Source organism: Pseudorca crassidens, chromosome 18 (assembly GCF_039906515.1).
Source record: "Pseudorca crassidens isolate mPseCra1 chromosome 18, mPseCra1.hap1, whole genome shotgun sequence".
Lineage (NCBI taxonomy): Eukaryota > Metazoa > Chordata > Mammalia > Artiodactyla > Delphinidae > Pseudorca > Pseudorca crassidens.
In genome coordinates this window covers 14,690,088-14,716,628 of record NC_090313.1, presented here as the reverse complement: position 1 = coordinate 14,716,628, position 26,541 = coordinate 14,690,088, and the positions used below count along the sequence as shown (strand labels likewise).

Here is a 26,541-nt window from a genome sequence, read left to right as displayed (position 1 = left end):
AAATGGATTGAACATCAGGGGTGAGAATTATCAGGGGTGACTCTCAGGTTTCTGGCTTGAGGTGATTGTGCCACTGACTTGGGGCACCCATAAGGGAAAGATCATGAATTTGGTTATAGATATGTTGAGTTGGAGATATTAGTAAAACAACCAAATAGAAATATTGAGAAGGCAGTGGCTACATGCAGGTGCAGTTGAGGGGAGAGCTGTCACTGGAAAAGAAGCAGCTGTCATTTGTATTTTCTGGGAGAAGGAGATGTTTGGTCATTTTGTGGTTGCATGGTGTCTTTGTTTTGATCTCTGTTCAGGCTTGTTTATGGGGTGGTCTTGTTTTTGTCTTGTTTGTAATCACAGAGTCCTCATCTGACGATATTATGGGAAGCTGTTTATATAAAACAGGAAAACACCAAGGCCTAGCTTGTAGCAATTAAGCCAGCTACCGGCTGACAGGTTTCAGCACTGTTTTTCTTTCTCACCAGACAAGTTGGGGTCAGATCAGGGTAGGGATGACAAAATGGTCAAGGATAGATTAAGGATGAAGAATGGGATGGAAGTCAGGAAACACAAATAGAAAAAAAATCTAATCTAAACAGACATAATATGTCTGCCACACTTGCTCGGCTCAGAAAGGCCCATCAATCATTCTAAGAAATTCCTTTATTCATTCTCTGAAAATTCACTAGTCCTTGAATGGGCCACAATACAAGCCCTTTTTTAAAAAATTAATTATTATTATTTTTTTGGCCGCATCGGGTCTTTGTTGCCGTGCATGCGCTTTCTCTAGTTGCGGCGAGCGGGGGCTACTCTTCATTGTGGTGTGCAGGCTTCTTATTGCGGTGGCTTCTCTTGTTGCAGAGCACGGGCTCTAGGCGCGCGGGCTTCAGTAGTTGTGGCACGTGGGCTCAGTAGTTGTGGCTCGCAGGCTCTAGAGTGCAGGCTCAGTAGTTGTGGCACACGGGCTTAGTTGCTCCGCGGCATGTGGGATCTTCCCAGACCAGGGCTCGAACCCGTGTCCCCTGCATTGGCAGGTGGATTCTTAACCACTGTGCCACCAGGGAAGCCCCTACAAGCCCTTTTTCTAATTAGTATATTTCTTTCTCTTCCCTTCCTTCCCCTCCCTCCCTCCCTCCCTTCCTCCCTTCCTTCCTTCCTTCCATAACCTCATTCATTAATTGAAACCATCCACCTAATAACTAACCAGCCAATATTTTATTATGTACCAGGCACTGGGCTAGTGTATTACTTTTCTGTTGCAATGTAACAAATTAGCACAAACATACTGGCCTAAAACAAGACAGTTTGTAGGTCATAGTTCTGTAGGTAATAAGTCCAGGCTGGATTTTGCACTTAGCATCTCACAATGCTGAAATCAAGGTGTCAGCTAGGTCGATGTCCTGACCGAGGAAGAATCTGCTTTCAAGCTCATTCAGGTTTTGACAGAATCCAGTTCCTTAAGGCTGTGTGACTGAGGTCCCTGATTTCTCCCTGGCTATTGGTCAGGGACCCTCTCAGCTCTTGGAGTTTGCCTGCAATTCTTTTCCACACGGCTCCTCATGGACAATTCACAACATGATTACTGCTGCTTCCTCCAGGTCAGTGGGAATGAGGTTTTCTGACTCCTTCCTCTGCAACCAGCTGGAGAAAACTTTCTGCTTTTAGAGGACTCAGGTCTAACTCGAAATCTCTCCCTTTTGCCATATAACATAACAGAATCACAGCTTCTGCCCACACTCAACAGGACTGGATTATACAAGGGCAATGGTCATTGGCGGTCACCTTGGAATTCTGCCTACCTCAACTACATAGATAGAGCGATCAGTAATCAACAGTGCCTGCCTACAAGGAGTTCACGATCTCACTTAAAAGTCAGTCATATAAACATAATTTAAATACAGAATGGTACAATACTAGAGCTACAAAATTGTAGCGAGGTAGAAAAGAGGAAGGGGCAATTAATTTCACCTGCAACAGAAGGCTTGTGGTGTGTCCAAATCGCTTTATGGAAGAGATGTTTCAGCTGAATGTGGAAGGGTGAGATGGATCCTGAGTTGGAAGAGCATTCCTGATTGACCTTTGCCAAGAAGTGTGTGTGTGTGTGTGTGTGTGTGTGTGTGTGATGGGGAGGTGAGACAAGGGAGATGATGGTCCAGTCTAGACAGATAACGTAAACATGTAAGTGCTAGAACAGGAGCTGGTAAAGCAGACCCAGGGAAGAGCCCTAGTCAAAGAGCTAGAGTTTGTTTTCACTCTCCACAACAAAGCTCCCAGCCCACTCCTCTCAAAGCGTGGGTGAGGCACTCGGTTTGGATAAGGAGCCATCATGTGAAGCACATGATCGTTTTATCTTGCTCTGCCATTTTGTGCTTTTAGCAAATAGAACTTCTCACAACAAAGACCCAGAAAGACAGATGTTTTAATTTTGTTTTTTTTCAGGGGAATGAGATGTTTCTGCATTTGCTACATTAGGACATAGGACAGCACTTTAGTGTTAGACACTTAAATGATGCATTATTGCCTTATAAAATCACAAGAACAACGTTTAACTAACAATGATTGGGAAGAATTCGCATTAAATGCTTAAGAGCAATTCACTGGAAAGAATCATCAGTAGACAGCTCCACTCCATGGAGGGAGGAAAATGAAAGAGCAACTGTTTTGAAATGGCTTTTTCTGCAAAAAAAGTATATTGAATTTGGGAGCACAATTATACCCTGAGAAAACCATAATTCAAAAAGCATCATGTACCAAAATGTTCATTGCAGCTCTATTTACAATAGCCAGGAGATGGAAACAACCTAAGTGTCCATCATTGGATGAATGGATAAGGAAGATGTGGCCCATATATACAATGGAATATTACTCAGCCATAAAAAGAAATGAAATTGAGCTATTTGTAATGAGGTGGATGGACCTAGAGTCTGTCATACAGAGTGAAGTAAGTCAGAAAGAGAAAGACAAATACTGTATACTAACACATATATATGGAATTTAAGAAAAAAAAATGTCAAGAAGAACCTAGGGGTAAGACAGGAATAAAGACACAGACCTACTAGAGAATGGACTTGAGGATATGGGGAGGGAGAAGGGTAAGCTGTGACAAAGTGAGAGAGTGGCATGGACATATATACACGACCAAATATAAAATAGCTAGTGGGAAGCAGCCGCATAGCACAGGGAGATCAGCTCGGTGCTTTGTGACCACCTAGAGGGGTGGGACAGGGAGGGTGAGAGGGAGGGAGATGCAAGAGGGAAGAGATATGGGAACATATGTATATGTATAACTGATTCACGTTGTTATAAAGCAGAAACTAACACACCATTGTAAAGCAATTAGACTCCAATACAGATGTAAAAAAAAAGAATTAATTGATAAAACCCCATGCATTTCATAGCATGATTTTAAAAACAAATACTTATATTTTTAACTGAATAAAAATAGATATGTGCTTCTGAGGTTGTGTGTAAGACCTTGACTTGGGTTTCGGTAGGCAGGTTTGTAGCTACATTAAACAGTTGGTTTTTGCACTTAGAATACGCTTTCTTCACGAAATATAAAACTAAAACAATAATGAGAAGAACTGAAAGTTTTAAGAAAATGCTCTGAAGATAATAATTCATTGTCAACGTGGAAAAAAGGAGCATTGCATCCTGATTCGTCATATGAAACATTAGGAAAGAGAAAATAGTCTTTACAAAATACACTTCTATCTAGACTTTAGTTTCCAAAGCTAGTAATTAAACTAAGTTTATCTGGCTTACTGCGGAAAAATGAAAGTAAATTTTTAAAGCCTTCCTCCTTAAAATGGAATGTAAATGTTTTGAGGCTCAAACCCTTTTCAAAAATGCAAACACTTAAGTTTGCTGAAGGAATTAATAATTATCTACACTGATTTCACTCCCAATCCTTTATCTATTTCTGCTCTCATAGTAATGGTATTACCATCCTTGTAGCTTTCCAAGCTAGGATACTTTCAGTCATCCTCAATTTCCTCCTCTCTTACACCTTCAGACTTAGTCACTAGATCCTGTTGATTCTACCTGGGAAATGTTTCTCAAATTTCTGCTCTTTTGTTCCACTACCATTCCTTTTGTTTGTGTCTCAATTCTCTCTTGGACTACAGTAATTGCTTACTTAGTCTTTCACAGATTCCTTCAACAAATATTTACAGAGCACTCATGGCTATGTGCTACCTATGTTATTAAAACCACCACAATTTTATCTCCTGTCCAGTCATAGCTGAGCTCCAGATCCTATATACAGCCGTTTATTTAATATCTCCATTTGGCTGTCTCATTAGTACTTTACACTTTACTTATCCAAAGCTGAAATTAGAATTCACCTTTCCTGAAGCCCCAGCCTCCCAACTGGTTTCTCCTTAATTTCTAGCCTTTCAGTAAATAGAATGTCAGCATTCTAGTAGCTCCAATGAAAAACCTCAGAATCATCCCTGAGCCGCCCCCTGTCCACTCCCCCTTATGCAATCTATTAGCAAGTCCTATTGACTTGGCTCCCAGCATCCATCTGGAATGCAGTCACTTTCTCCAGCTGGAGCAAACCACCTGGTTCAAATCCAAGTACCATCACTTACTAGCTATGAGACCCTGGGTAATTAATGTCTGCAAGTTTTGGTTTCAAATGCAAAACCATCCTTTCTGAAGAAAAAAATAGGTATCATTTCAAAAAAATTCTAAAAGTGTGGCTTTACCTATCAAGAACCAAAGTCTGACTGAGTGAGGAAAAAATGAGTGCTGATTTGGTCTCTTTATCTCCCCCAAACTGATTCATATTGTTAGGGGAAAGAAAAGGGAGTTACTAGATTCTCAGTGGGAGCAGTAACAAGGCTTAGGGGGGTGTTTGGGCTTCTCACAATGACAGGGAGACTACTGCATTTATTTGGTGGTTGCAGGGACAGAACTGTCTTGCTTCCACATGACTTTTAAATATTCCACTACATTCAGAAATCGGATTAGCCTTGATGTGTAGCATGACTTCAAGATAGAAAGTGTGTTATTTTGAGATATTTGATATTATAGAGAAGTATTTTGGCCCAACATTGAAAAAGAAAACCGAGCTCATTTATGAAAACCACACTTCCCTATTTTCCTCCCTCCAAAAATCTGCAGTTTGTCTTGGTGTATTACCTTTGCTTCTTTTTCTTATCGTATGTATATTTATAAATCAGGAGTATTCTTACTTATTCTAACATTATTTTAAATTCTAGTATCCACTAACATCTCTGCTCTTTCAAATTCTTCTTGAAAGGGATGGCTTCTGATTTTACTTCTCGTGTATTCAAACAAGATATTTAAGAGACACAAGCATCTGACTACTTCTTCATGTTGTCTACTGTAGTCAGGTCTGAGCATTTACATGTGAAAATATACAGTGTTCTATTATTAAGTACTTTCTTTTTGTATCTCAACATTACAGTTAGGGCATTTTAGGTTAGTTTGGTTAATTATGTGTGTGGGTAGATTCTATTATCTATGATATTTAAGTTTGGATTATTAAAGGGATTATTTAAAAATATCTGTTCAATAAAAATGAGTGCTGGGTCTGGTGGGGTTGAAAACCACTGATTTAGATGTAAATGTGTCCCTGAGAAAAGGCCATAGAAGAGCCAAAGGGGCTGACAGACAGAAAGGGCCCCATAGCAGTTGAGTAAGATACAGATCGTGTGGACATGACAGCTGAGGTCATAAAAGGGCAGCAGGAGACCCAGCAGAAATCAAGACCTACACTTTGTTCAGGAGAGACTAACTATACATTGTCAGGAAAGGCTGTGGAAACAGGATACTCCCCACAGACCACATCTCCTGCAGCCAGTGTGAAGATACTACATAAACTCCCGCAGCTCAGACCACCCTAGAGAGAGGCAAAGAGAAAGGGAAGGGGAGAAGGACCAACTTCACTGTTTACCGTAAAGAGACAGAGGGTAACTGAGCAGTGACTGAGTTAAGTTGGATGCTTTCATTTTCCTCTATCTCAGGAAATGGAATCTTTAAGGCGAAATTTCTTTCTATTATTAAAAAATGAAAAAAGGTACTTCTTTTCACACTGAGTTTGTGTAAATTATTTCCTCCACTGCTTCCACACTGAGTTTGTGTAAATTATTTCCTCCACTGCTTCCATCCTCTTCCAAGTCTCCATCATCTCTTGCTTGGAAAACTACACTGAGTGAGCTTTTAACATCCATCAGTCATATAATGTCCTTACTGTAAAATTCCCCCGATGGCTCCTTTGCACCGCTGTCATGGCTCTGAATGATCTGCCCCAACCGCTGTCCCTAACGTCCCATTCCTCCCTTGAGCCTGCCAACGTCTTTCCCACACCAGACCTTAGCACATGTTGTTGTGCATAGAAAGCTCTTCTCCAGGACGCTTGGCATGGCTGGTTCCTTCTAATCCTTCAGGGATCAGCCCCTTGGTCTCTGCAGAGCAACAGTCTGTTCTGACTGCCCAGTGGAAATGACTGCCTCCTTCTCTCCATCCCTGTCATCTATGCTTTGAACATCACTCTCCTTATTTACCCTGATAGCACTTGCAATGGTCCCAGTTGGCATCCCGGCTGATGGCTGCTGCATCCTTCTGACTACAAGGGCCCCAAACCTTGGCATCATCCCTGGCTCTGCCTTCCTCTAACACCCCACGTTCAATCCAGCAGGAAACACCGATGGCTCTGTCCTGAAAATGGACGGAATCTGACCACTTCCCAGTGTCTCCTGTGCCTCCTGTCTTGGTCTGAGCCATATCGTCTCTCTTGGTTATGGAACACCACTTAACTGGTTTTCCTGCTTCTATGTTGACCCTCCTACAGTCTATTCTCAACAAAACAGTTAAAATGACCCTTTAAAAACTGTTAAAACCCCCCAGTGCCTCCCCATTTCTTTCACAGTAAATGACGTACGGTAGCCCACAAGGCCCAACTATTTAACCCTGCTTACATTTAAACCCTTGAGGGCGAAAATTATAGTCTCTAGTGTTCACCAAATTATCCCAAGTACCTAGAAGTAGCTGGTAACGTAGTAGGGGCTCAATAAATATCCTTGAGGTCCTTGAAGTAAATGGATGAATCTTGTTTCCTTTTTCATCGTTTATTTTTCCACCTTGGAATGTAAGCTACACTTATTGGTCTTGTTTAATGCAGTATCCAAAGCACTCAGAAGAGCACCTGGTATATATTAAGTGCTTAACAAGTTCTTGTTAAAGAAATAAGTGAATATTTACTATGAAAAGACTATTGTATCTGCTTACACAATACTGACTTAATGAATACATTGTGCATACAGGTAGCATAGCTTCCATCCATCACTTTTAGGCGGCTATCAGTGGTGGATGAAGAGTATCATACAATAAAGCAAAGAATGAACGGTTCATATAAATGGAACTTTATGGGAAGCAGTATGTAGGATTATGGTTGCCCCAAAGTTACAATCATGTAGTGAACTGGAATACATTCAGTAAATATCGCCATTCTTTCTGCAGTTTGCCCTGTCTGTACAGACTCTTCTGCTTAACTTCCCCTGGAAAAAGAAAGCTACTGCTTTGCTGGTTATTTGCAAAACTGCTTACCCTGGGGATCTTTTTTTTGTTTGTTTACAAAAATGAAACCAAAAAGTCATTTCAGTGTATAAGAGCACTTTGTATCCTTGAAGGAGAGGTTTACGCCGCCAATGACTTACACAATCTAGTTTGTTTTTCATCTGTACTGAAGGGCATTCATATCCATATACTCCTGTGTGCAAATGTAGGGGATCCGAAATTATTCTCTGTGATTGTTTGGATTGTGAATCTCTCCAGGGTTTCCTCAGCATTCTCAAAGGCAGTTTCTGGCACCAAAGGGAAAGTGGAGAAGTTGAGATGCAATTTCATCTCCCAACTGAACTTGATTAAATGGGGACTGTTCTAATCAAAAGTTTGAATCCTAGGGGAGTGCAATGTTGTTAATGCGTTTGAGAATATTTGAGAAGAACAGGGAGGAAGAGTACTGAAGTTAAGGCAGAGAAGGAATCAGGCAAGAACGTAATTGTGGTACAGCTTATTAAGGCATAAAATTAGGTGAAGAAATTGCTTCGCAGATAGCGTCAACCTCATCGCAAGACTGGCAAAGGAAGTGGAAGAAAGCTCTTTGAAAACATTATTTTTATTATTTTAATAATTTGTGTAGGAATCATAGTAGCTGCAATCTATTAGCCAGAAACAATTGCCTGCTGGTGTCATTGTGGAGTAACTGTAGTGAGCTGAATGCAAACATGTTTTTCCTTTTACCTGGAGAGCATTCAATTTTAGAAACTTTCTATTCATTTTCACCTGAACGTGAGGTCTGCCCTTGTAGATAAGGAAGCATGTTTATTGCGTGTGATTTAAGAGCTATGATTAGGTTCACGCCAAGTTCCACAACTATAATAGGAAGAGCACACCTGAGGCAGACCGTTAACACAACGAAAGTTACCTATCATTAAAAAAAAAGAATATTTGGGTATATCCCTGAATTATCTACGTAATTGCTTGATTCTATGAATTGCTTTCCTTGTATTTACCTCAAGGAAATTATGGCATTCCATTAGTTATTTTACTGAAAGCAGAAACAGATCTTCTGGGATAATGTTCTTTGAAAAAAGTTAAAAGTGCACTTATTTATGGAAACATACATTTTGTTAGCAACGTAGCTGTTATATTCGTTTGCTATAATATCTTCTCCTGAAATTCTCCTAAATAATTTAACAATGATATTATAATCATGTTAAGGTTGTCATTGTCTTTCCCCTGTTTATCTGGAAAGTCACAGACTAGGTTCCAAAACGATGCAGGATGTAGCGATTTCTCAGCTTTGCCTGTAAAGCCAGAGGGAGAGGGAAAATAATTTAATTGTTCTATTGCAATTCTGTGTCTCTTCCTGCCTCTTGACTCAAAGGATCTCAAGAGAGGAGAGCGGAAATTATGGGCTCTGTGTTGATGTTCATTGGATTTCTTAAATGGCGATTTGAATGTATTTCAAGGATGCAAGTGGTTTCTAATTGTCTCTGCTTTCACCTAGTTTTCTTTGGTTAAGTTTCCTCATCTTTAAAATGGGATATTATTCAGCTGGCCTTCTGTATCCCAGGTTCTGCATCCACAGATTCAACCAAGGACAGAAAACATTTGCAAAAACATTCTGGAAAGTTCCAAAAAGCAAAACTTGAATTTTCTGTGTGCCAGCAACTATTTACCTAGTATTTACATTGTATTAGGTTTCATAAGTAATCTAGAGCGATTTAAAGGTATATGGGAAGATGTGCATCGGTTATATGCAACTACTACACCATTTTATATAAAGGACTTGAGCATCCCAGGATTTGGGAGAGGGACCTTAAAACCAGTCCCTTTCCCCCCAGCCATAAAAAAGGGAGGACTGTACTTCTCTTACCTCCTTAGAGTGTTGTTCTGAGGAGCAAATGAGATAATGGCTGGGAAAGTGCTTTCCACTATACAAATTGCCGCTAGTACTCAGGTTATACATTTGGGTAGCTAATGAGGTTGTATTGATCCATTGGATATCAAGTGATTTTATAGAAAACAAGAAACTTCTCAAATAAAGTAATACAAAAAGGTATAATAGATTTTTACTTTGCTAAAGCAAAGGCATATTTAAAAAATAAGTAACACCATTAACTAGATGCATTCAGGAAATAATTGTTGGATTTTATTGGATTTTGTTCTATCACAGTTTCCTGTTTTGGAGAGTGATGTGATGCCATTAATAGGATTTTAAACTTTAAGTGAGAAAAAGAGAAATAGAATCAAGTAAGCTTTAAGGAAACTGATTTATCTTACCTAACACCTTTCTTACTAATATAGTCTCATACAGTTTCAGGAAGGACATGGTGGTTGTTTATAGAGTTGAAAAGAGGAAAGGAAGCAGAGGAGGGACGTTTTCTTAGAAGAATCCAACCCGCCTAGAACAATAAAAATAACTTCCTTTGGGCAAGCGTTAGCATCCTTGAAAGAAATCTGGATCTTAACTAATGGCTGTGAAGGGGACAGTCTGACAAATGAAATAAATCAGCACAGTGATTTATTTATTTACTTATTATGGAGACAAATACCGCATAGATCCATAAAGAGGCCAGGTGGGAAGGCTGGATGCTACGAAGACTGGGATGTTGGGTGTGGGAAACTAGGACTGGCAGGGTACCCAGGAGGGACATGTCGACCTGAGTCAGGGAATCAAACTGCATTGTGTCCACCTTCAATACGCTGCCACTCTCAACCTGGGTCAAGCAAGTCCAGGAATTGTGGAGGGGTAGTTACTCCTAATTTTTACTCCATTCATTATCTGAAGAAGAGAAACTGTTGTTAAAGATTTGTTTCTCAGAAAAATGCAAAATTTAGATGTTTGAAAAATAAAGTTAAAATCTGCACATAATCAAAAGCTTTTTAGCTTGTGAAATACAGGTAAGTAGAGGTCTTATTGTCCGCAATGGGGCGGGGAGAGGGGGTGAATCTCGCACATCTAGGAGCTCAGCGTGTGTTAGCAGGATGAATTTTACGAGGTGACCCCTAAACTCCTCTTATGATCTAAGTGCTGCATGGTTGTGGGCTGGACTTATCTGGTACTGGAAGAAACGAAGTGTGCATCGAATACAGAGCCTGATAGACAGTAGGCGCCTCATGGGTAATTGATGAATGGATGCTGGTTGAATAAAGTTGTAGAGTTGAACACACCGAGTCTGTACGTGCGGAAGGACCAGAATAAAACTTGAGCACCAGTTACAACGTCTTGTGTCGAGATTAAAAGCAGTGTAGAGCCAACATCCCCTGCCGGCGAGGGACCAGCCAACTCCTGCCAAGTCTTGCCTAGGTGAGTCTGCCCAGCAGTGGGCAGGTGTTATCCTTGCAGACAGACTGGCCAGATTTCTGTCCACTCTCAGATTGAGAAAGCTGAGGATTTGGAGGTCTCGGATCAGCGCCAGCGACGATCTCCTCGGATCCTGTCCTCGCTCCGCCTTTGCCTTTCTCCCGAATCTCTCCTGGCTCTAGGCTGAAGAGATTCCCACCCCCAGTTGCCTGCTCCGAGCCCCGCGGAGCCGCGGACTCCTCCCCTGGAAACTCTTCGGGGGCTGGGGAAGGCTTTGGCGCATGCTCCTTACCTAGGGCAGGTTTTCGCTCCGGGTAGCAGGGCTCCTGTCACACCGGCTGGCAGGTTGTGGCGGCGCCAGCCAGTGTGTGCGAGTGTGTCTGCGTGCCCGCGCCTGGGCGGACCGACCCGGAGCAGCAGTGCGCCTCGCCCTGCGAGGCGGCTTCGCACCGGCGCCTAGTCCGCAGCCGCTGCGGGGCGGGGCGGGGCGGGGCGGGACGGGGGCGGGGAGCTCCTCTGCTAACTTGCGGCGGACGCCGTCCGTCCTCGCGGCTCCCGCGCCTCGCGACCTGAGGGCAGAGGCGCCGGGCGCGCGTGCGGGGCGCAGGGCCCGCGGGCGGCCGGGCCGCGCCTTTGCCCTTGGCCGGAGCCCTGGAGAGCCTCATGCAGCCCCCGAGCTCGCGGCCGCAGCTGCCCGGCTGCCTGGCTGCCCCGGGGCAGGTCCAGGACCCGAGCCGCGCTCCCCAGCGACTGAGCGCCGGCGGCGGGGTGCCCCGCGCCGCCTGAGAGCGCGCACCGCGCCCGGGCGGGAGCAGGGAGCCGGCGGAGCCGGCGGAGCCGGGCGCCCCCGGGAGCGCAGGGCGCCCCGCGCCGCAGCCGCCACCGCGCGCGCCGGCGCCCGCCTCCCCGCTAGACTCGCAGGCCCGGCTCTGTCAGCCCCGGAGCGCCGGTGTGTCGCGGGGCCGCCAGCCAGCCGCACGCCTCAGCGTCAGGGGCATGGAGGAGCGGCGGGCTCGGAGCCGCGCCCCGGAGCCCCCGAAACTTCCGAGCGGGAGCCCGACAACGTCGCTGCCGCCGCCGCCGCTTAGCCTGCCGGCCTGAGAGCGGGACCATGGATGAAAGGTTCAACAAGTGGCTGCTGACGCCGGTGCTCACTCTTCTCTTCGTGGTCATCATGTACCAGTACGTGTCCCCCTCCTGCACCAGCTCCTGCGCCAACTTCGGGGAGCAGCCCCGCGCCGGGGAGGCCGGCCAGTCTGCCGCCCCTGGTCCCGCCCGCCCGGCACAGGCGCCGCTCGAGGACTGGGAGCGACGGCCCCAGCTGCCCCCGCCACCCCGGGGGCCGCCCGAGGGACCTCGGGGGGCCGCGGCGCCGGAGGACGAGGACGAGGAGCCGGAGGACCCGGAGGAGGACGAGGCAGAGGAGGAGGAAGAAGAGCCGGACCCCGAGGCCCCGGAGAACGGGTCGCTGCCCCGGTTCGTGCCGCGCTTCAACTTCACCCTGAAGGACCTGACCCGCTTCGTGGATTTCAACATCAAGGGGCGCGACGTGATCGTGTTCCTGCACATCCAGAAGACCGGGGGCACCACGTTCGGGCGGCACCTGGTGAAGAACATCCGGCTGGAGCAGCCGTGCAGCTGCAAAGCTGGCCAGAAGAAGTGCACCTGCCACCGGCCCGGCAAGAAGGAGACGTGGCTCTTCTCCCGTTTCTCCACCGGCTGGAGCTGCGGGCTGCACGCCGACTGGACGGAGCTCACCAACTGTGTGCCGGCCATCATGGAGAAGAAGGACTGTCCCCGCAATCACAGCCATACCAGGTACTGTCCCCTGCCGCGTCTCGCTTCCTGCCAACTGCCACCCCCCTCGCAGCTCCCCCAATTCCCGACCCCGGCGGCCCCGCACTCACTGGGCGGCGTGCTGCTGGTTCCCCAGCATCTTCCAGCGGTTCGGCCAGAGGCTCTAGGAGAGCGATAAGGAACCTTTGGATGGTGCCCTGGCCTTGAACTCGCTCCCCCCTCCCCCCCCGTCGATTCCCGCCCCCCCTCCCCCAAAGGTGATGGGAACAATCGTCGTGTGTGTCCTTCCTTTTGCCTAGCACGGTGTGGCCTCCCTCCCAGCCGATGCTCGGAGAACCGCGCAATGGCCAGGAGGCCTGGGTTAGACTAGCGAGGTCGAATCCTGTACCTAAGTGCTGTGAGTGGAAACTCAAACCCGGTAAAAGGCAGGGGGAGCTGGAGGTAGAGAGGCAGGGCAGGAGTTTTCCAGGCATGGGGAAGCCAGAGACGAGTCTAGTGGATCTTGGGTGGCTGCTCTCCAGCTCAGGAAACAGTCCTCTTGATGCCACTTTGAAGACACACGTTCAATTTCCTGCTCTACCTCTATAACCCTAATTCTGGAGATGGGCTTTGTTGCTGAGCAGCGCCAGGGTTTGGACTCATGCTGTTCTCAGCAAGATTTCCACTCTCCCCCAGGCCGATCCATCAACTCGTTCTGAAAGTATGTGTTAAATGCCTACTGTGTGCCTGGAAGTGTGGTAAATGCTAGGTGGATTCAAAGATTTAATAAGTAAAATCCCTTCCTTTCAGGATAGACTAGCTTCCTCTCCCACCCCCATCCATACCCGCTTTTAAATAGTAATGCTGCTGAGAATTAGGAAAGTTTGAAATCTTAATAGCCAATGAAACTGCATACCTTATTAACATCCTCTGAGAGACGCATGGGCTTAAGAATTTTGGTTGAATGTTCTTTCTGCCCATTGCAATTTGAAGATTAATCTGACATGCTTGCTCAAAGGACTAAAATATTAAAAGCTTGGAATACTAGTTTATTGAGGTTTTTGTCTCAAAGGTTTCAAACAATTTGGTGCAAGGAAATAGGACTTTAAAAACTCAAGCTCAGCATGTTGATATCAGATAGCTTTTGCACCTGACATTATGGAAAAGCTTCCTTTACTGGAAGCTACCCAGATTCTGGAATTCACCACCACCGAAGCATCTAATTCTACTTCATTTCTCCAAGAATGAGCAAAATTTCATTATGGGATTTTTTTTACTCTGGCAGTTTTTCAAATACTTTCTCTCCTCCTTTCCCTGTTTAATGGAAATTGCTTAGAATAAGAAACTGGTTGGACTTGGAATGAAAGCATTAGGCTCCTTCCTTAGGTTTTAGGACTTTTTACTTTTAAAGATTTCTAATTGTGTAGTGTTTTAGATCCTGCCCTTCTATTTTAGTTTAAGACAATTTTTCAATTGATAATTACTTACAAACTTTCTACCAAAAGACATTATTATTTCATGAGAGAGAGTCTCTGCTACATTTCCCCCCAAATGGTACTTTTTGTATTTACACCTTTATGTATTAATTCCTGAGTGACCCCAAAGTGTTTACTAGTCTGATTCCCAGCTTCCATTTCACTTAAACTAGAGACTGATTATCACATAGAAACATCTAGTGATTCTTCAGTAGGGATTGGCATTATTTTCTATCAATGTATATAAAACTGTTAGTGAATAGAGGAAGATTTTAGAGGAATTAGAGATTATGGAATCTAAAAATAATTGGATTTTTGCTTAGTGATGAAATGCTGCTGCTGCTACAGACCCTGCGCAGATTACAGCAGTGAGGTCTTACTTCTGTAGGAAATACTCAGTGTCTCTCTGCTGTGTGATGTGGGAAAATGCCACCTTGGCTATTTGAACATATGGTTTCTACTGCACAGTCAAGTGCTTTTCTTTGTTTAGTGATGGACTCATTTCTCTCAGAATCAGAAGTTATCAGATAATCACCTGCACTGGTTTGCTTTTTAAAAAATTTTAAAAATTTTGTGGTAGTATTTTTTGGGGGACCATTTTTTATAATCCTTCCTCCTCTTCGTCCTCACCCTCTCTTTCTTTCCTGGTATTCTCAGTTACTTTTCTTCTCTGGATACTTTAGGAAGGAATAGCTGTGGTTTATGCGAAGTGCCCTGCATCAAAAGCGATAGGGAAAAAGTTGGAGAGATGTTCAGCTGCACCTTCCTCACAGAGAAGATTGAATTAGTTGTCTGTCATGAGAATGTCTGTGTACAGCATTCTACAGTCAACTAGATTAGCTTGGATAATGGAGGGTCCATTTCCACAATGCAAAATGACAGATAATCTATTGCTACGTAATGGGAACAAGGTTCTACTTCAAATAGGGCTGACTCTGAGCAAAATCAAGAAGTAGATCATGTTGACTTTGGTGCCCTAGTCTCTTTGCTTTTGGTTCCCCCAATGTCCCCTCCTTCCCCACTTCTCACAGGGATCAGTGTCCTTGTGGGTCATGTTATAGGTAAGAGCAAGGATTATCGAGTCAGATGGACGTGGCTCTTGTGCTTACTAGCTGTGTAAGTTAGTGAGTTGCCCTTTCTGACCTCAGATTCTTCATCTTTAAATATGGATAATATTGGTACTTTCCTCTTAGAGGTGTTATGAGAATTAAATGAGCAAATGCATGTAAAATACTTGGTATAGTATCTGTGCACAGTATAATATGCTGGTACACAGCACTCAATACTTACTATGCAGGTGTATAGTAATACTTAAATATTAGTTGCTCATTGTAATAGCAGTATTTCCCCTAATCAAGGCCTTCTTCCACGAAAGGATGTGAGGTCAGTTCCTTAGAGCAGCTCAGTGTAAATGGGTCACCTTAATTCGTAGAGATGCCATTTTATCATTATTTGTATGGAGACGGAATTCTAAGTTCAAAACATTAAGCAATAAATCGAAAATTATGGATGGCCATTTGGGCATCAGTCATTGCAGAGGACAGGATGGGAAACAGGGGTGGGAGGACACAATATAACTGAGTACACATTCTGTTGGTGACAAGAAAAACTGGTTGGAATGGTGAGAGAGGAGTTGGGAACATCTAGGACCAAAGGCAGAAGCAGGGAGCCAACTCTGGGAGGAGGTTTGTGGTAGAGTGGAAGGAACTGTCATAGGGGTTATAAGGGGCCGGGAAGGGGCAAGGCTCTGGGGCTGGCAGTTTGGGTCCAGTACAGAGGGCATTTCTGACCACAGAAACTGGTTAGAGTAAGATAGGAAGCTACGAGGAAGACGGCTTATCTGAATGACCTCTTTTATCATATTAGTGATGATTTCTTCCCATTCCTTTTCTTTCTTTTCTCTGTTATTTATTTGGCAGGATATTCTTTCTCCTTATCTTTCTCCTTCCTTCATCATTGCAGTATGTTTCCCCTTTTTGTCTGCATACCCAGGTCTTTGGAAGACTCTTCTTTACCATTGTTGAGTGTGGGTAAAATCGTAGCATTGTATGGCTAAAAAAAAGACTGAAGAGATAATCTAGTTCCATAATTTATATGGCAAATGGGTTATCTAATACTAAGGAGGTGTAATATGTCTAAAGTTTCCCCAGGGAACTCGTGTCTTCATTTTGATAATTTATATTCAATGTTTTGCCTACTGTTTCTTCTGTTCACTATGACAACTATACTGGAGAGTGTTTTAAGCACCTACTGTGTGCACCTACTGTGTGATAGGTCTAGGAACACAGTTTTGAACAAATAGTGTCAGCCCTCTGAGCTTGGGCCATTAGGCAAGATGGGCCTTGCTCTTCTTCAATAAGTGGGTATCACTCTCATTCTTAAAATGATGGAAAGAGAGTCCATCCATACCTTTTGTAGGGTAGGATGGCAGTTGTTCCCTTTTATGACCGCATTCTATTGGTCCTGTTAGAGGAACCTTATGAGCATGGTGTTAGATAGGACCCTCTGTGTTGCAGACGATACAAACCTGACTCAGGCTCAATTCAGGCAGAGGGGAATTATTGACTTACTAACCAGAACACAGGAAAGATGGGGGTAGAGTTGGTTTTAAGAATGGTTGGAACTGGAGATTTGGGAACTTTCTCCCCACACCCCTTTTCATATTGAACTCATTATATCAAATTGGCTTATTCCATGAAATGAGTAAATGGCTATCAAATCTAATAGCTCCACCAGCTAAGAGGAAAGCAGGCCTTCTCTGAGTTCCAATTTAAAACCTTGGGGAATGACTCAGATTAGCCCAGCTTGGAACTTGTGACTATTCTTTCAGCCAATCGGTGTGGCCAGGGAAATGAGGGTCTCTGACCCACTTTGTATCACAGAACCATCCCATCAGTAGTGTGTGTGTGTATGTGTGTGTGTGTGTGTGTGTATCACAAGAAGGAGAGCTAGCATACAGCTTCTGGAAGACCACGGAGCTCTGCATAGTCCTTGTAATTGTGTCGATTATAGTTGTAAATAAGCCTTCAGATCTCTTTTAAAAAACTTTTAAGAAAAATTTTGAGTCAAGCTACTACTCCAGTTTGTTCGCAGCATCTGGAAATCATGTCGTATGAGGAATAATTGAAGGAGCTGGTAATATTTAATATGGAGATGGGAAAAATAGGAGAGACATAAAAATTGCTTTCAAATACTCAGAGAGGGAAGATGTGGAAGGTGCAGGAGAGTTGTTCTGTATTTCTCCAAAGGATAGAATTAGGATAAGTAGGATAGAAGTGATGGAATAAGGATCTCAACTCAGAGTAAGAAAGAATTTCTTAAAATTTATAACTGTCTACAATGAGAATGAACTCTTTTGTGAAGTGGCGTGCTCCCCAGCAGTAAACATTTTAGATGTAGCTAATTAACCACTGATGTTGTAGAAGGAGTTTCTTCCTGGGGAAGGGCTTAGCCTGTGTGGCCTTTTATTTTAAGGTTCTATGTTCTAATCTAAGCTGAGTTCACAGTATCTTTCTTGTCCTCTTTCTTGCCCTGTACAGAGAAAACAAAACAACCTCCACCACACACACACGAAAGGATTATAAAAACGAGCTAGTTAATTCTCAGAGATTTCTCAGCATTTCTACCAAGGAAACTTTTAGTATAGCACAGTCTGATGGTATAGACTATTTTACACGTTCAAGGCCAAAAGCAATAAATAGGTCCTGTATACTAAAACGTCTGCTTCTTCATAATAAGTATGAAAAGGTAAGGTGAGAAAATATAACACAACTTGCCACAAAAAAGCCATAACCACTTTGGAACACCATCGGGTTATTACTTTTCCTTTAGACAGCAGGCTAAAATATATAAGGAGGCTGCAGAGCTCTGTTTCAAGGCTATCTAGAATATTATGGCCCATACTGCTTTCTAAGGGATAATCTTTTTGATGTCTCTTCTAATTAGAAATGTGGAACTGCAAAGAAGGTTAATTTTCACCATCAGGTTTGTGTGCAGTATAAAACCAAGGAGATAAGAGATTATTCTGTCTATATGCCAAATCCACTTATATGTTCAGTACAGGGTCTCTTAAAGTATTGCTTCTGGTTCAAACCACTGATATATGCTATAAATCAGAAGGAGGTTGAACTAAACCCATTCAATTTTTTTTTTTTTTTTGAGTTGTGAAGATAAAACTGGAAGTGGTAGATGGTAAGAGATGATTTATTTTTCTGCATTTTTCTTGCTGGTTACCTTGGGATTTTTGAAAGGGTTGACTTCAGAGAAATAGAAATGTTCATGTAATAATTGGAAGGCAGGTAAATTTAGCCACTAGCGATATGGATTTGCTTCATCTTAGACTCTTATTATTCCCCAAAGCTAATTATTATCGTCTCATTTTGACTAAGGACAATCAGAAGCTTATGCCATTTGAAAGTTATTTATGCTTGATAATGAATTAAACAGGTTTAATTGAGACTGGGAAATCCTAATGTGATTTTAAGAGTCATGAACTAAATTATTAGGGCAAGAAATAGGTTTAGTATGAAAACAAGTAAATGCGGAACCCAAATTAATATCTTGTAGTAATCAATTATCTTGTTTTTGAGTTTGTTAAATTATGGATATCACAGATAAGTCTCTGATGATTTTAATTGGCTAATATAACTTTGTTTTAATTATAGCTAAGCATTTGACTATGTGTTGGGAATTATCCTAAATACTTGTTGAACCTAGACAAGTGTTATTTGTTTACATCTTCCTCTAGCAAATACAGTTAGTCAGTAAACATATGCAAAGTTCCCAGTACAGAGACTGACCTATAGATGTTCAATCAGTGTTGGCTAAAAATATGCTCTATGTTCCAGATTACCTTTAAAAAATATCGTCATAACTTGACAAGACTTTGGTTCTTTGAAAGATGGGATTATCAAACATTTGGTGTCATCCCTCTCTTCTTTTGTCGTGCAATTTCGAATTGTTAATAATTGCCTTTCATAATTAACAAGATGTCAACTCCCCTTGTTCACTAGAAGAGTCAAAGTAAGCATCAAGCCCAAGGTTTCTTAGAACATTCTAGAAGCTTTCTCCTCTCAGTATGCCACAGATCAGACATTCATTTGGGTACAGACAGATGTTCTTGCCTCTTGGGAAGGTTAATCTCATCATTCATTCTCACTTCAGGGAAAAATCAGCCTAAACCAGGAGCGTGAGAACTCTGATGTAGGATGGGAGGATGAGAAAAGTGCCAGTAACGTAGACTCTGGATTATTACTGGTCAAAGCCCGATGGTCGAGGAGGTTGTGGTTAAGGATTGTGATATTGGAGAGTAGTGGAAGGAGACCCCGAGTAAGGAAAAAAGTCCTCAACAGAAATTGGAGAAAATGACCAATATATCAGCCCCTGAATATTCCTGAAAATCGTGCTGATGCCCAGTTTGTGAATGTGGTTAGGGTCATGTTTACAGCGTGGGCTGTGAAGTCAAGGTAGCTCGATTTTAATCCAGTTCAACCACTTGCTGTCACGTAACCCTGAATAAGTCAGTTACCTGCTCTGTACTTCAGTTTCCTTCTCTGGAAAATGGGAGGAATGATAGTACTATCTCATGGTGAGTGCTAAGAATACATGTGGCACTCTTCAAACAGAGCCTGACACAGACAAAGTCACTATTTTAATTCTCTCATGGGAGTCATCCTACACATCTGCATTGTTTTGTGTGAAAATAAAATGATATGTAAAGCTGTACTTCCCTCTTTGAATCTGGAACTTTTCATCCTGAACAATGCAAAAATGAACTCGCAAGGTGTGATGCAAAAGAAAAGCCATAAATAATAAAAGTAAATGTTAATACTCGGGATACCATGGGCACTCAGTGGTCACTTAATTAATGCTGTGAATAGAAACTTGCGTTCTTCCTTTTCTTCAGCATGTCATTTTATTTTTTATGGGATATTAATGAAACAGCAACAAAAATGTTTAAACACGTACAATTAAATTCATAAATGAAGCAGTCCTGCAGTGAAATTGAATTAGTCGCCTGTGGGCACATGAATATTTGTAGTTCATTGCTATTATTAATATAGTGCCGTGCTTTTTTGGTAAGTACTGGGTCATTTATTGTCAGAAGCTTGCATTTAACACCATATGTTCACAGATGCCCCTGCATTCTAGTTTTTTTATAAACGTAAGAGGGTAGAAAAGCTAAACACCTTGATGTCCTCCATATTTATTTATTACATTTTACAGAGTATTTCTTTCAAAGAATTCAAGGTTATGGATGTATGACTGTAAACCTGGATGATAGCTTCTGTATTTTGTGGACTCTAATTAGGAACTTGTAGAATTGTATAGATTTTCTTAAAAAAATGAAAACATAGATCCAGAAGGAAAAGTAAACATGACTTTAAACAGAGGTATGTGGTAACTTGGCCTGTGTGTGGAAATCTGCAGGTAGGATCCATGTAACACAGTAAAGAACAAGGTGACATGTCAAGGAAGAGAGAACAGACAGTGATAATGCAGAGAGTAAATTGGAAGGATGCTACGGAGGAGGGAGAGGAGAAGGACAAAAGTAGTCAAGGTGAAGAATGAAATCCTTAAAGAACTGAATCAGAAACATGGTGATATTGAGAGTTGAGGTCAGAAATGCATCTTGTATGCAATGGTTTGTCTCATTAGTACGTTTATGGGAAGTCATCACCTATCTAAGAGGCTGTCTGATTTGCAGTGCTGGTGTATTTGAATGTGGCCGATGTTCTTTTATTTACTTATACATTATTCTTCTGTACCAGGTTGCTGTTTCAAACATTAGTAGCTGTGTTGTAGGTCCTGGCAGCAAACAGAGGTACCAACCACCTCTGGTGTTGCCAGTGGACTAGTTACAGAGGTATGGACCGAGTAAGGGCGCCGACATTGAACATGAGGTTCCTTACAACTAGTATCAAGGGAAGCAGTTAACCACCCTGGGCATGAAGTGGTGGAGCCAGGCAGGCAGTGTCAGCCTCCCATGTCTGCAGGCACCTGACAGGAGCTACAGTCTTGGAGGTAGGAAGGGCTTCCCCATAGGAGCTGTTTGTAGAAGGCAGCCACTGCTAGCAGTAAGGAGCTGAGGGGGGTGGGGGGAAGGAAATAAATATCTTGACTCCTTTCTCCTCCCACCTGTCCGTCTCCTCCCATTGTCTTCCAGTGGCTGGATTTACCTGGAAGCTAAAGGACGAGCGAGCTCCTCATTGCACGTGGTTCACCAAGGCAGAGAAAGGTGGAGACTGGATTTGGAGTTGCAGGGGTAGAAGGGAGGAAAATGGAGAAGAACTTGCACAGTGACTTAAAATAGTTTGAAGTTTCCTCTAATTCATTTTATGAATGCCCAATTCAATTCTACATATGAGACTAAGAACGAATACCCTTTCTTTTAGTACCTGTACCACATATTTTCTGTATGGACCATTAGTCTCCACCCAAAGAATGGTGGATGCAGCAAAGGACACTCAGCAGTGGAGCCGTCACCATAACAAGGGACTTTTCACTGAGTAATAAAAATGATCTTAGATTTGGGTGTTTTGTCCCCGTAGTGCTCCAGAATTGACTGGTGATAGTGACACATTTGGACAGTTGGATCTGTATTTTGATACAGAGTGGATAATATACATTTTATCAGTATATTTTATCTGTGTGAGGTACTTTATAAATTTGAAGTTATATAACAATATTAGTTAAGACATGACAAAATAATTTGCAAAACTGGCTCTAGTTTGCAAAGGCATATTCACGAGATGAGATGCTTTCTGTTGCTTAGATTTTCTTCCAAGAACATTAAGCACATTAAAAATAATATTAATGTGGCTTTAAGTCACTGAAGGTAACAGGTGAGGGAAGAAAAAAATTATATCACACTTGAAACTATTCTCATGTTTTTAGTTTTAATTTTAAAGGACTTTTGAAACACTGTTTCCATCTTTATTTGGGGGGAGATAGGATGTGCTTGAAAGTATATATTCATGCAACTTTGTATAAAACATTATGAACCTGGAATCTCCTAATATTAGATACTGAAAAATAGTTAAGTGAAGTTGGTATCTGAGAAAACTCCGATAGAAAAGATAAGAAAAGAAGCATCGATTCACTGCTTTAATTTCTAGAGTCAAAACTCCGTGAACAAGATGCTATTCAACATATGAATGACAAAAGCAATTTTGAGTGCCATGTCTGTACCTAGAACATCCATTGAGATTGGGGCACATGTGTTCAATTCGTTTCTCCCATCTGTAGGAGGGGATTTTGAGTTGCTGGGAACACCGTCATCCATGAAGAACACAGCAACCTCCGTCCTCTTTCACAGCCCTTCTTATGCACAATACTTTTTTGTTGTTCTCTGGGACAGCATTTTGTGACAAGGTTAAAGTCAGCAATAGTGTGTAAACAGGAGGGTCATCTTCAGGCCCTTACCTCCGTATGAAAGTTACTTGCTGTGAGAAAATGGCCTTCGGGAATTGTTTTCTGCTGGCTATGAAAGGTGTTAGCAATAAGGAACCTGCACTCTGTTCAATTAGATTTAAGTCCAGTTAACTTAAAGATTCTGGGAGAGGTTTCAGAGAACGTTTTCTTTCCCATGTGGCTTCAGCGAATTTGTCGTTGTGCCTTTCATATAAGCCACGAAAGAGGTGGATTAATGGATTATTCTATTTCTAATATTTCTATTTATAAACATTTCTATCAGTACTTCTCTCGATAAATAACTATTAAAAGTATTGTGTATAAAAACGTTGGGCAACACAAAGGAATTTAGCTACATTGGAAGTGTCAAGTTGATTACCTGATGCATTTTTAGTCTAAAAATATTTGTCAACTATCCTGGTCCATTCTTTGTCTTTTAAACTCAGACTTAAGCCTACAATACAACACGGTAGATAAATTTCTTTGCTTTGAAAGTTTTATTCTCCTAGTTCCTTATGTGTGCTGTAAAGAATAATTAATGTAATGAAAAAATCAATATCGTGTATAAATTATTTAGGCTTTACTATCATTGTAATTTTCTCTTCAACACTTATTGATCAGCAACAATTCATTTGTTAATTTCTTCCTAGTAAGATATTCATTGTATTAGGCCTGTAGTAGTGCTGTCCCTGCACTTTCACAAATAAGTCATGAATTACTAATGATACATGGGACAAGTTAACCTGCTCGTGAGTGCTGTGAGATGGAAAACAGGCAAGGGCAGTCATTTGAGATGCTGTCCTGTAGAAACCTTGTGTAGCCGGACAACTGCTGATAACTAAATGGGCAGATCTTGCAGGATATTAATTTGTACTTCAAAACTTAATGTGAACCTATTTTTCCAGGTAAAAAATGGTCTTAGCACTGGCTGATTCTGTCTCAGCAGCATTTTCTAGATCCAGTAAAGCATAGAGGCAAAGAACCTAAGTTCTGAAACCCAGCTTTGGGTTTAAGTCCTGACTCTACCATGTATTACTATGTGACCTCGCACACATTGCGTGCATTCTCCAAGGTCTCAGTTCTCGATCTGTAAAATGGTGATAAAACATTCCTACCTGGTGTTAGTGTGGGTTTGCAACCTTGGGGACTCCCCTGGTGAAATGTGAAGGTAGCTCCGTACACAGAGGGCAGGGAGGGACGGAAGAAAGACGCAGATCAGTCCAAGTGGGTAGGTGGCAGGTGTAATAAACAAGCGAACTTACACATGAAGGTAGACCTCCGCACCCACCTGCTAGAATCTTAGGAGTTTATATAGAGGTTTTAACGAGGTTCAGGCATGTAGGCTCTCCAGGTGGTCTCAACAGCACCCTATTCTCTCAAGGCTACGTTCTGGAAACAGCTTCTAGTGTGGGAATAGTAGATGGAGCATTCATTCCAAGGACAGGGGAGGGGGGGAAGAGCCTCCGATTGCCCGAGCCCGCTTTTGGGTCAGCCAGCTGTTGCATCCTTTAGCTGACCTCCTCCAAGAATTAGCGATGAAGATCATATGAGTTAATGCACAGAAACAATTACGTGTGCATATGTTTCTTTTTTCTTTTCTTTTTTTTTTTTTGCGGTACGCGGGCCTCTCACTGCTGTGGCCTCTCCCGTTGCGGAGCACAGGCTCTGGACGCGCAGGCTCAGCGGCCATGGCTCACGGGCCCAGCCGCTCCGCGGCATGTGGGATCTTCCCGGACCGGGGCACGAACCCGTGTCCCCTGCAACGGCAGGCGGACTCTCAACCACTGCGCCACCAGGGAAGCCCCCATATGTTTCTTTTTCAATTCAATTATAACTCCCTCCACGATTCTCTTGTTTGGGGGAATATAATAGTGCTCTGAATGTGTTGGTTATTAAATGCCATTTTGACTGTTGTCCATTGGATTACTTTAGGGGAGTGGAAAACATCTGAGACCTTTTGGAAACCCAAAGAGATTCAAGTCCAAACTGCCAAAATTCATGGCAAAGAGAACATTTGCATCAGTGAATTTGGACCAGGGAGGCAGATTGGTATCCTGTAAAGAGCTCTAAAGTTTTGATCAAGCAGCCAGGGTTTGAATCTAGGCTTCCTCATTGATTTGTTTACTTGTTTATTGTGTGGCTTTCCTGCCAAAATTTAAGTTTCCTGAAGATGGTGACTGTTTTGTTCCCTTCTGCATCCTCAGTGCCTAGAATAGTACCTGGTACATAATGGCTGTCAGATAAATGAATACATGAAAACAAGCATAAATAAATCCACAAATTTATTGGACAATTTGGATAAGAATGTATGTCCTATCTCTTTTTTTAGAGTTGTTGTGGATTAAGAAAATGACTATGAAGGTACTTCGTAAAGTATAAAGTACTGTACAAATTTAAATTTACATTGACAGTGAGAATTCTTTTGACATAGAATGGAAAAGGAAGGGAAGTTGGATTTTGAAAGTGCAATGCATAGATAATTCACCTTTTATAGACATCTTCAAAAATTGGGAATGACAAAGATGCAGTTGAAAAATATGCAGAATACACATGCAGCTGAACAACTTGTTAAAGGAATGAGCAGTTTCTTTTAGAACAGGACATAATAGATCTTAAAAGACTTGTCAAAATGTATAAGTCTTTTCCTTAGACCATCAGGAGACCTTTTTCTCCAGGGATTTGGCACAGATCAAGGTACGAAAGTTTTCTTTCTTTTCCATGGCTTTACCCTTTTGGGAAAGTTATCCAGGAGTTAATATTTTACATTTTGTATTCATACTTTTTCATTATTTTCATATGGCTATAAATTATAGCTATCAGTTAATACTGTGTCATGACAGTGAGCTCAGAATGTAACTCTTCTTCATTTGAGCTGATTTAGGATGTGATAATCCACTGAGCTGTTCACTACGTAACTTGATTTTGCAGCTAATTATGAAAAAAGAATAGAAAATAAAATCTTCCTGCGTCTAGAGTTTGCATTATAATACATATCTGTTAGGAGAATATTTTTCCCTGGTAATGAGTTAGTTTTTATACATGAGACAATGCCTGGCCACTTCCCGGAGGATATATACATTAGCATGGGCAGAGCTTCCCGGAGGATATATACATTAGCATGGGCAGAGACCTAGGAGCACACCTAGCTCCTGGGCTAGGGTGGAGTCTCGGAATAAGACTTGCCATTCAGTAAACCTATGGACAACCGTGAAAGGGTTGTTGATGACTGTGGTCGGAGTCCTCAGAACTGAGGCTGGTATTTTCATTTATGGAACTCTTCTTAATCTTAACAGCAACCCTAGGAGACATAGAGACGTATCTTCATTTTAAAGGTGAAGAATCTGAATATAGGTGTTAGGATGCCATCAGCTGCATTTAGCAAAAACGCTTCAAATTGCCTGAATAAGACATTTAAAATCTCATAACAAGCCCAGAGGGAATTGGTTGATTCTGTCTTAGTCACATTTTCCAGATCCAGGTAAGCAAAAACATAAATCCTGAAGCCCAACGATAGGTTAGATCCCAACTCTACCATGTAGTGCTACGAGCCTTTGCACAAATTGCTAAATTCTTCAGGTTTTTCATTGTGTGAAACAGTAATAAAAACATTCCTGCCGGGTATCAGTGAGGACGATTGTGTGAGTCAATGCACACAGACGTTTAGGAGAATAGCTGAAGCACAGTAAGCACCTATTAGATGTTAGCTATTGTTATTGTACTGAGGACCCAGGTGGTTTTACTCTGCCACCCTGCGCTTGCTGACTTGGGCCGTAGGATGCCTCCCTCATGGTTGCGAGAAGTCTACAGCTACCCAGGCAGAATTTCCTTGCCAAATGAACAGTGACTACAGTGGAAAGGGTCACATTCCCATCTGGAAACCAGTCACTGGCAATAGGAATGGACCCTCCAGGGTTTGTCCCTGAATATGGCGATAGGATTGCCCTCCCGAGTCCCATGGGGACCGCAGAACAAAATGGGGGCTCTCCAAGCAAGGGGAAGGAGGGATGGATGTTGGAGAGGCTACCAGTAGCATCTCCATCC

At 42.5% G+C, this 26,541-nt stretch overlaps 1 protein-coding gene across 3 annotated transcripts in view; it reads left to right on the top strand.

Moving 5' to 3' along the window:
• Positions 1 to 11,709: 11,709 nt before the first annotated feature.
• Positions 11,710 to 26,541, top strand: part of HS6ST3 (heparan sulfate 6-O-sulfotransferase 3) — a 647,987-nt gene continuing 633,155 nt past the window's right edge. For all 3 annotated transcript variants that reach the window (XR_010937092.1, XR_010937091.1, XM_067713893.1), the window contains exon 1: positions 11,710 to 12,655. Coding sequence is in view for 1 of the 3 variants with exons in the window: in XM_067713893.1 (XP_067569994.1) it covers positions 11,949 to 12,655 (707 nt within the window). In the remaining 2 variants the exon portion in view is untranslated. The remainder of the gene's footprint in view (positions 12,656 to 26,541) is intronic.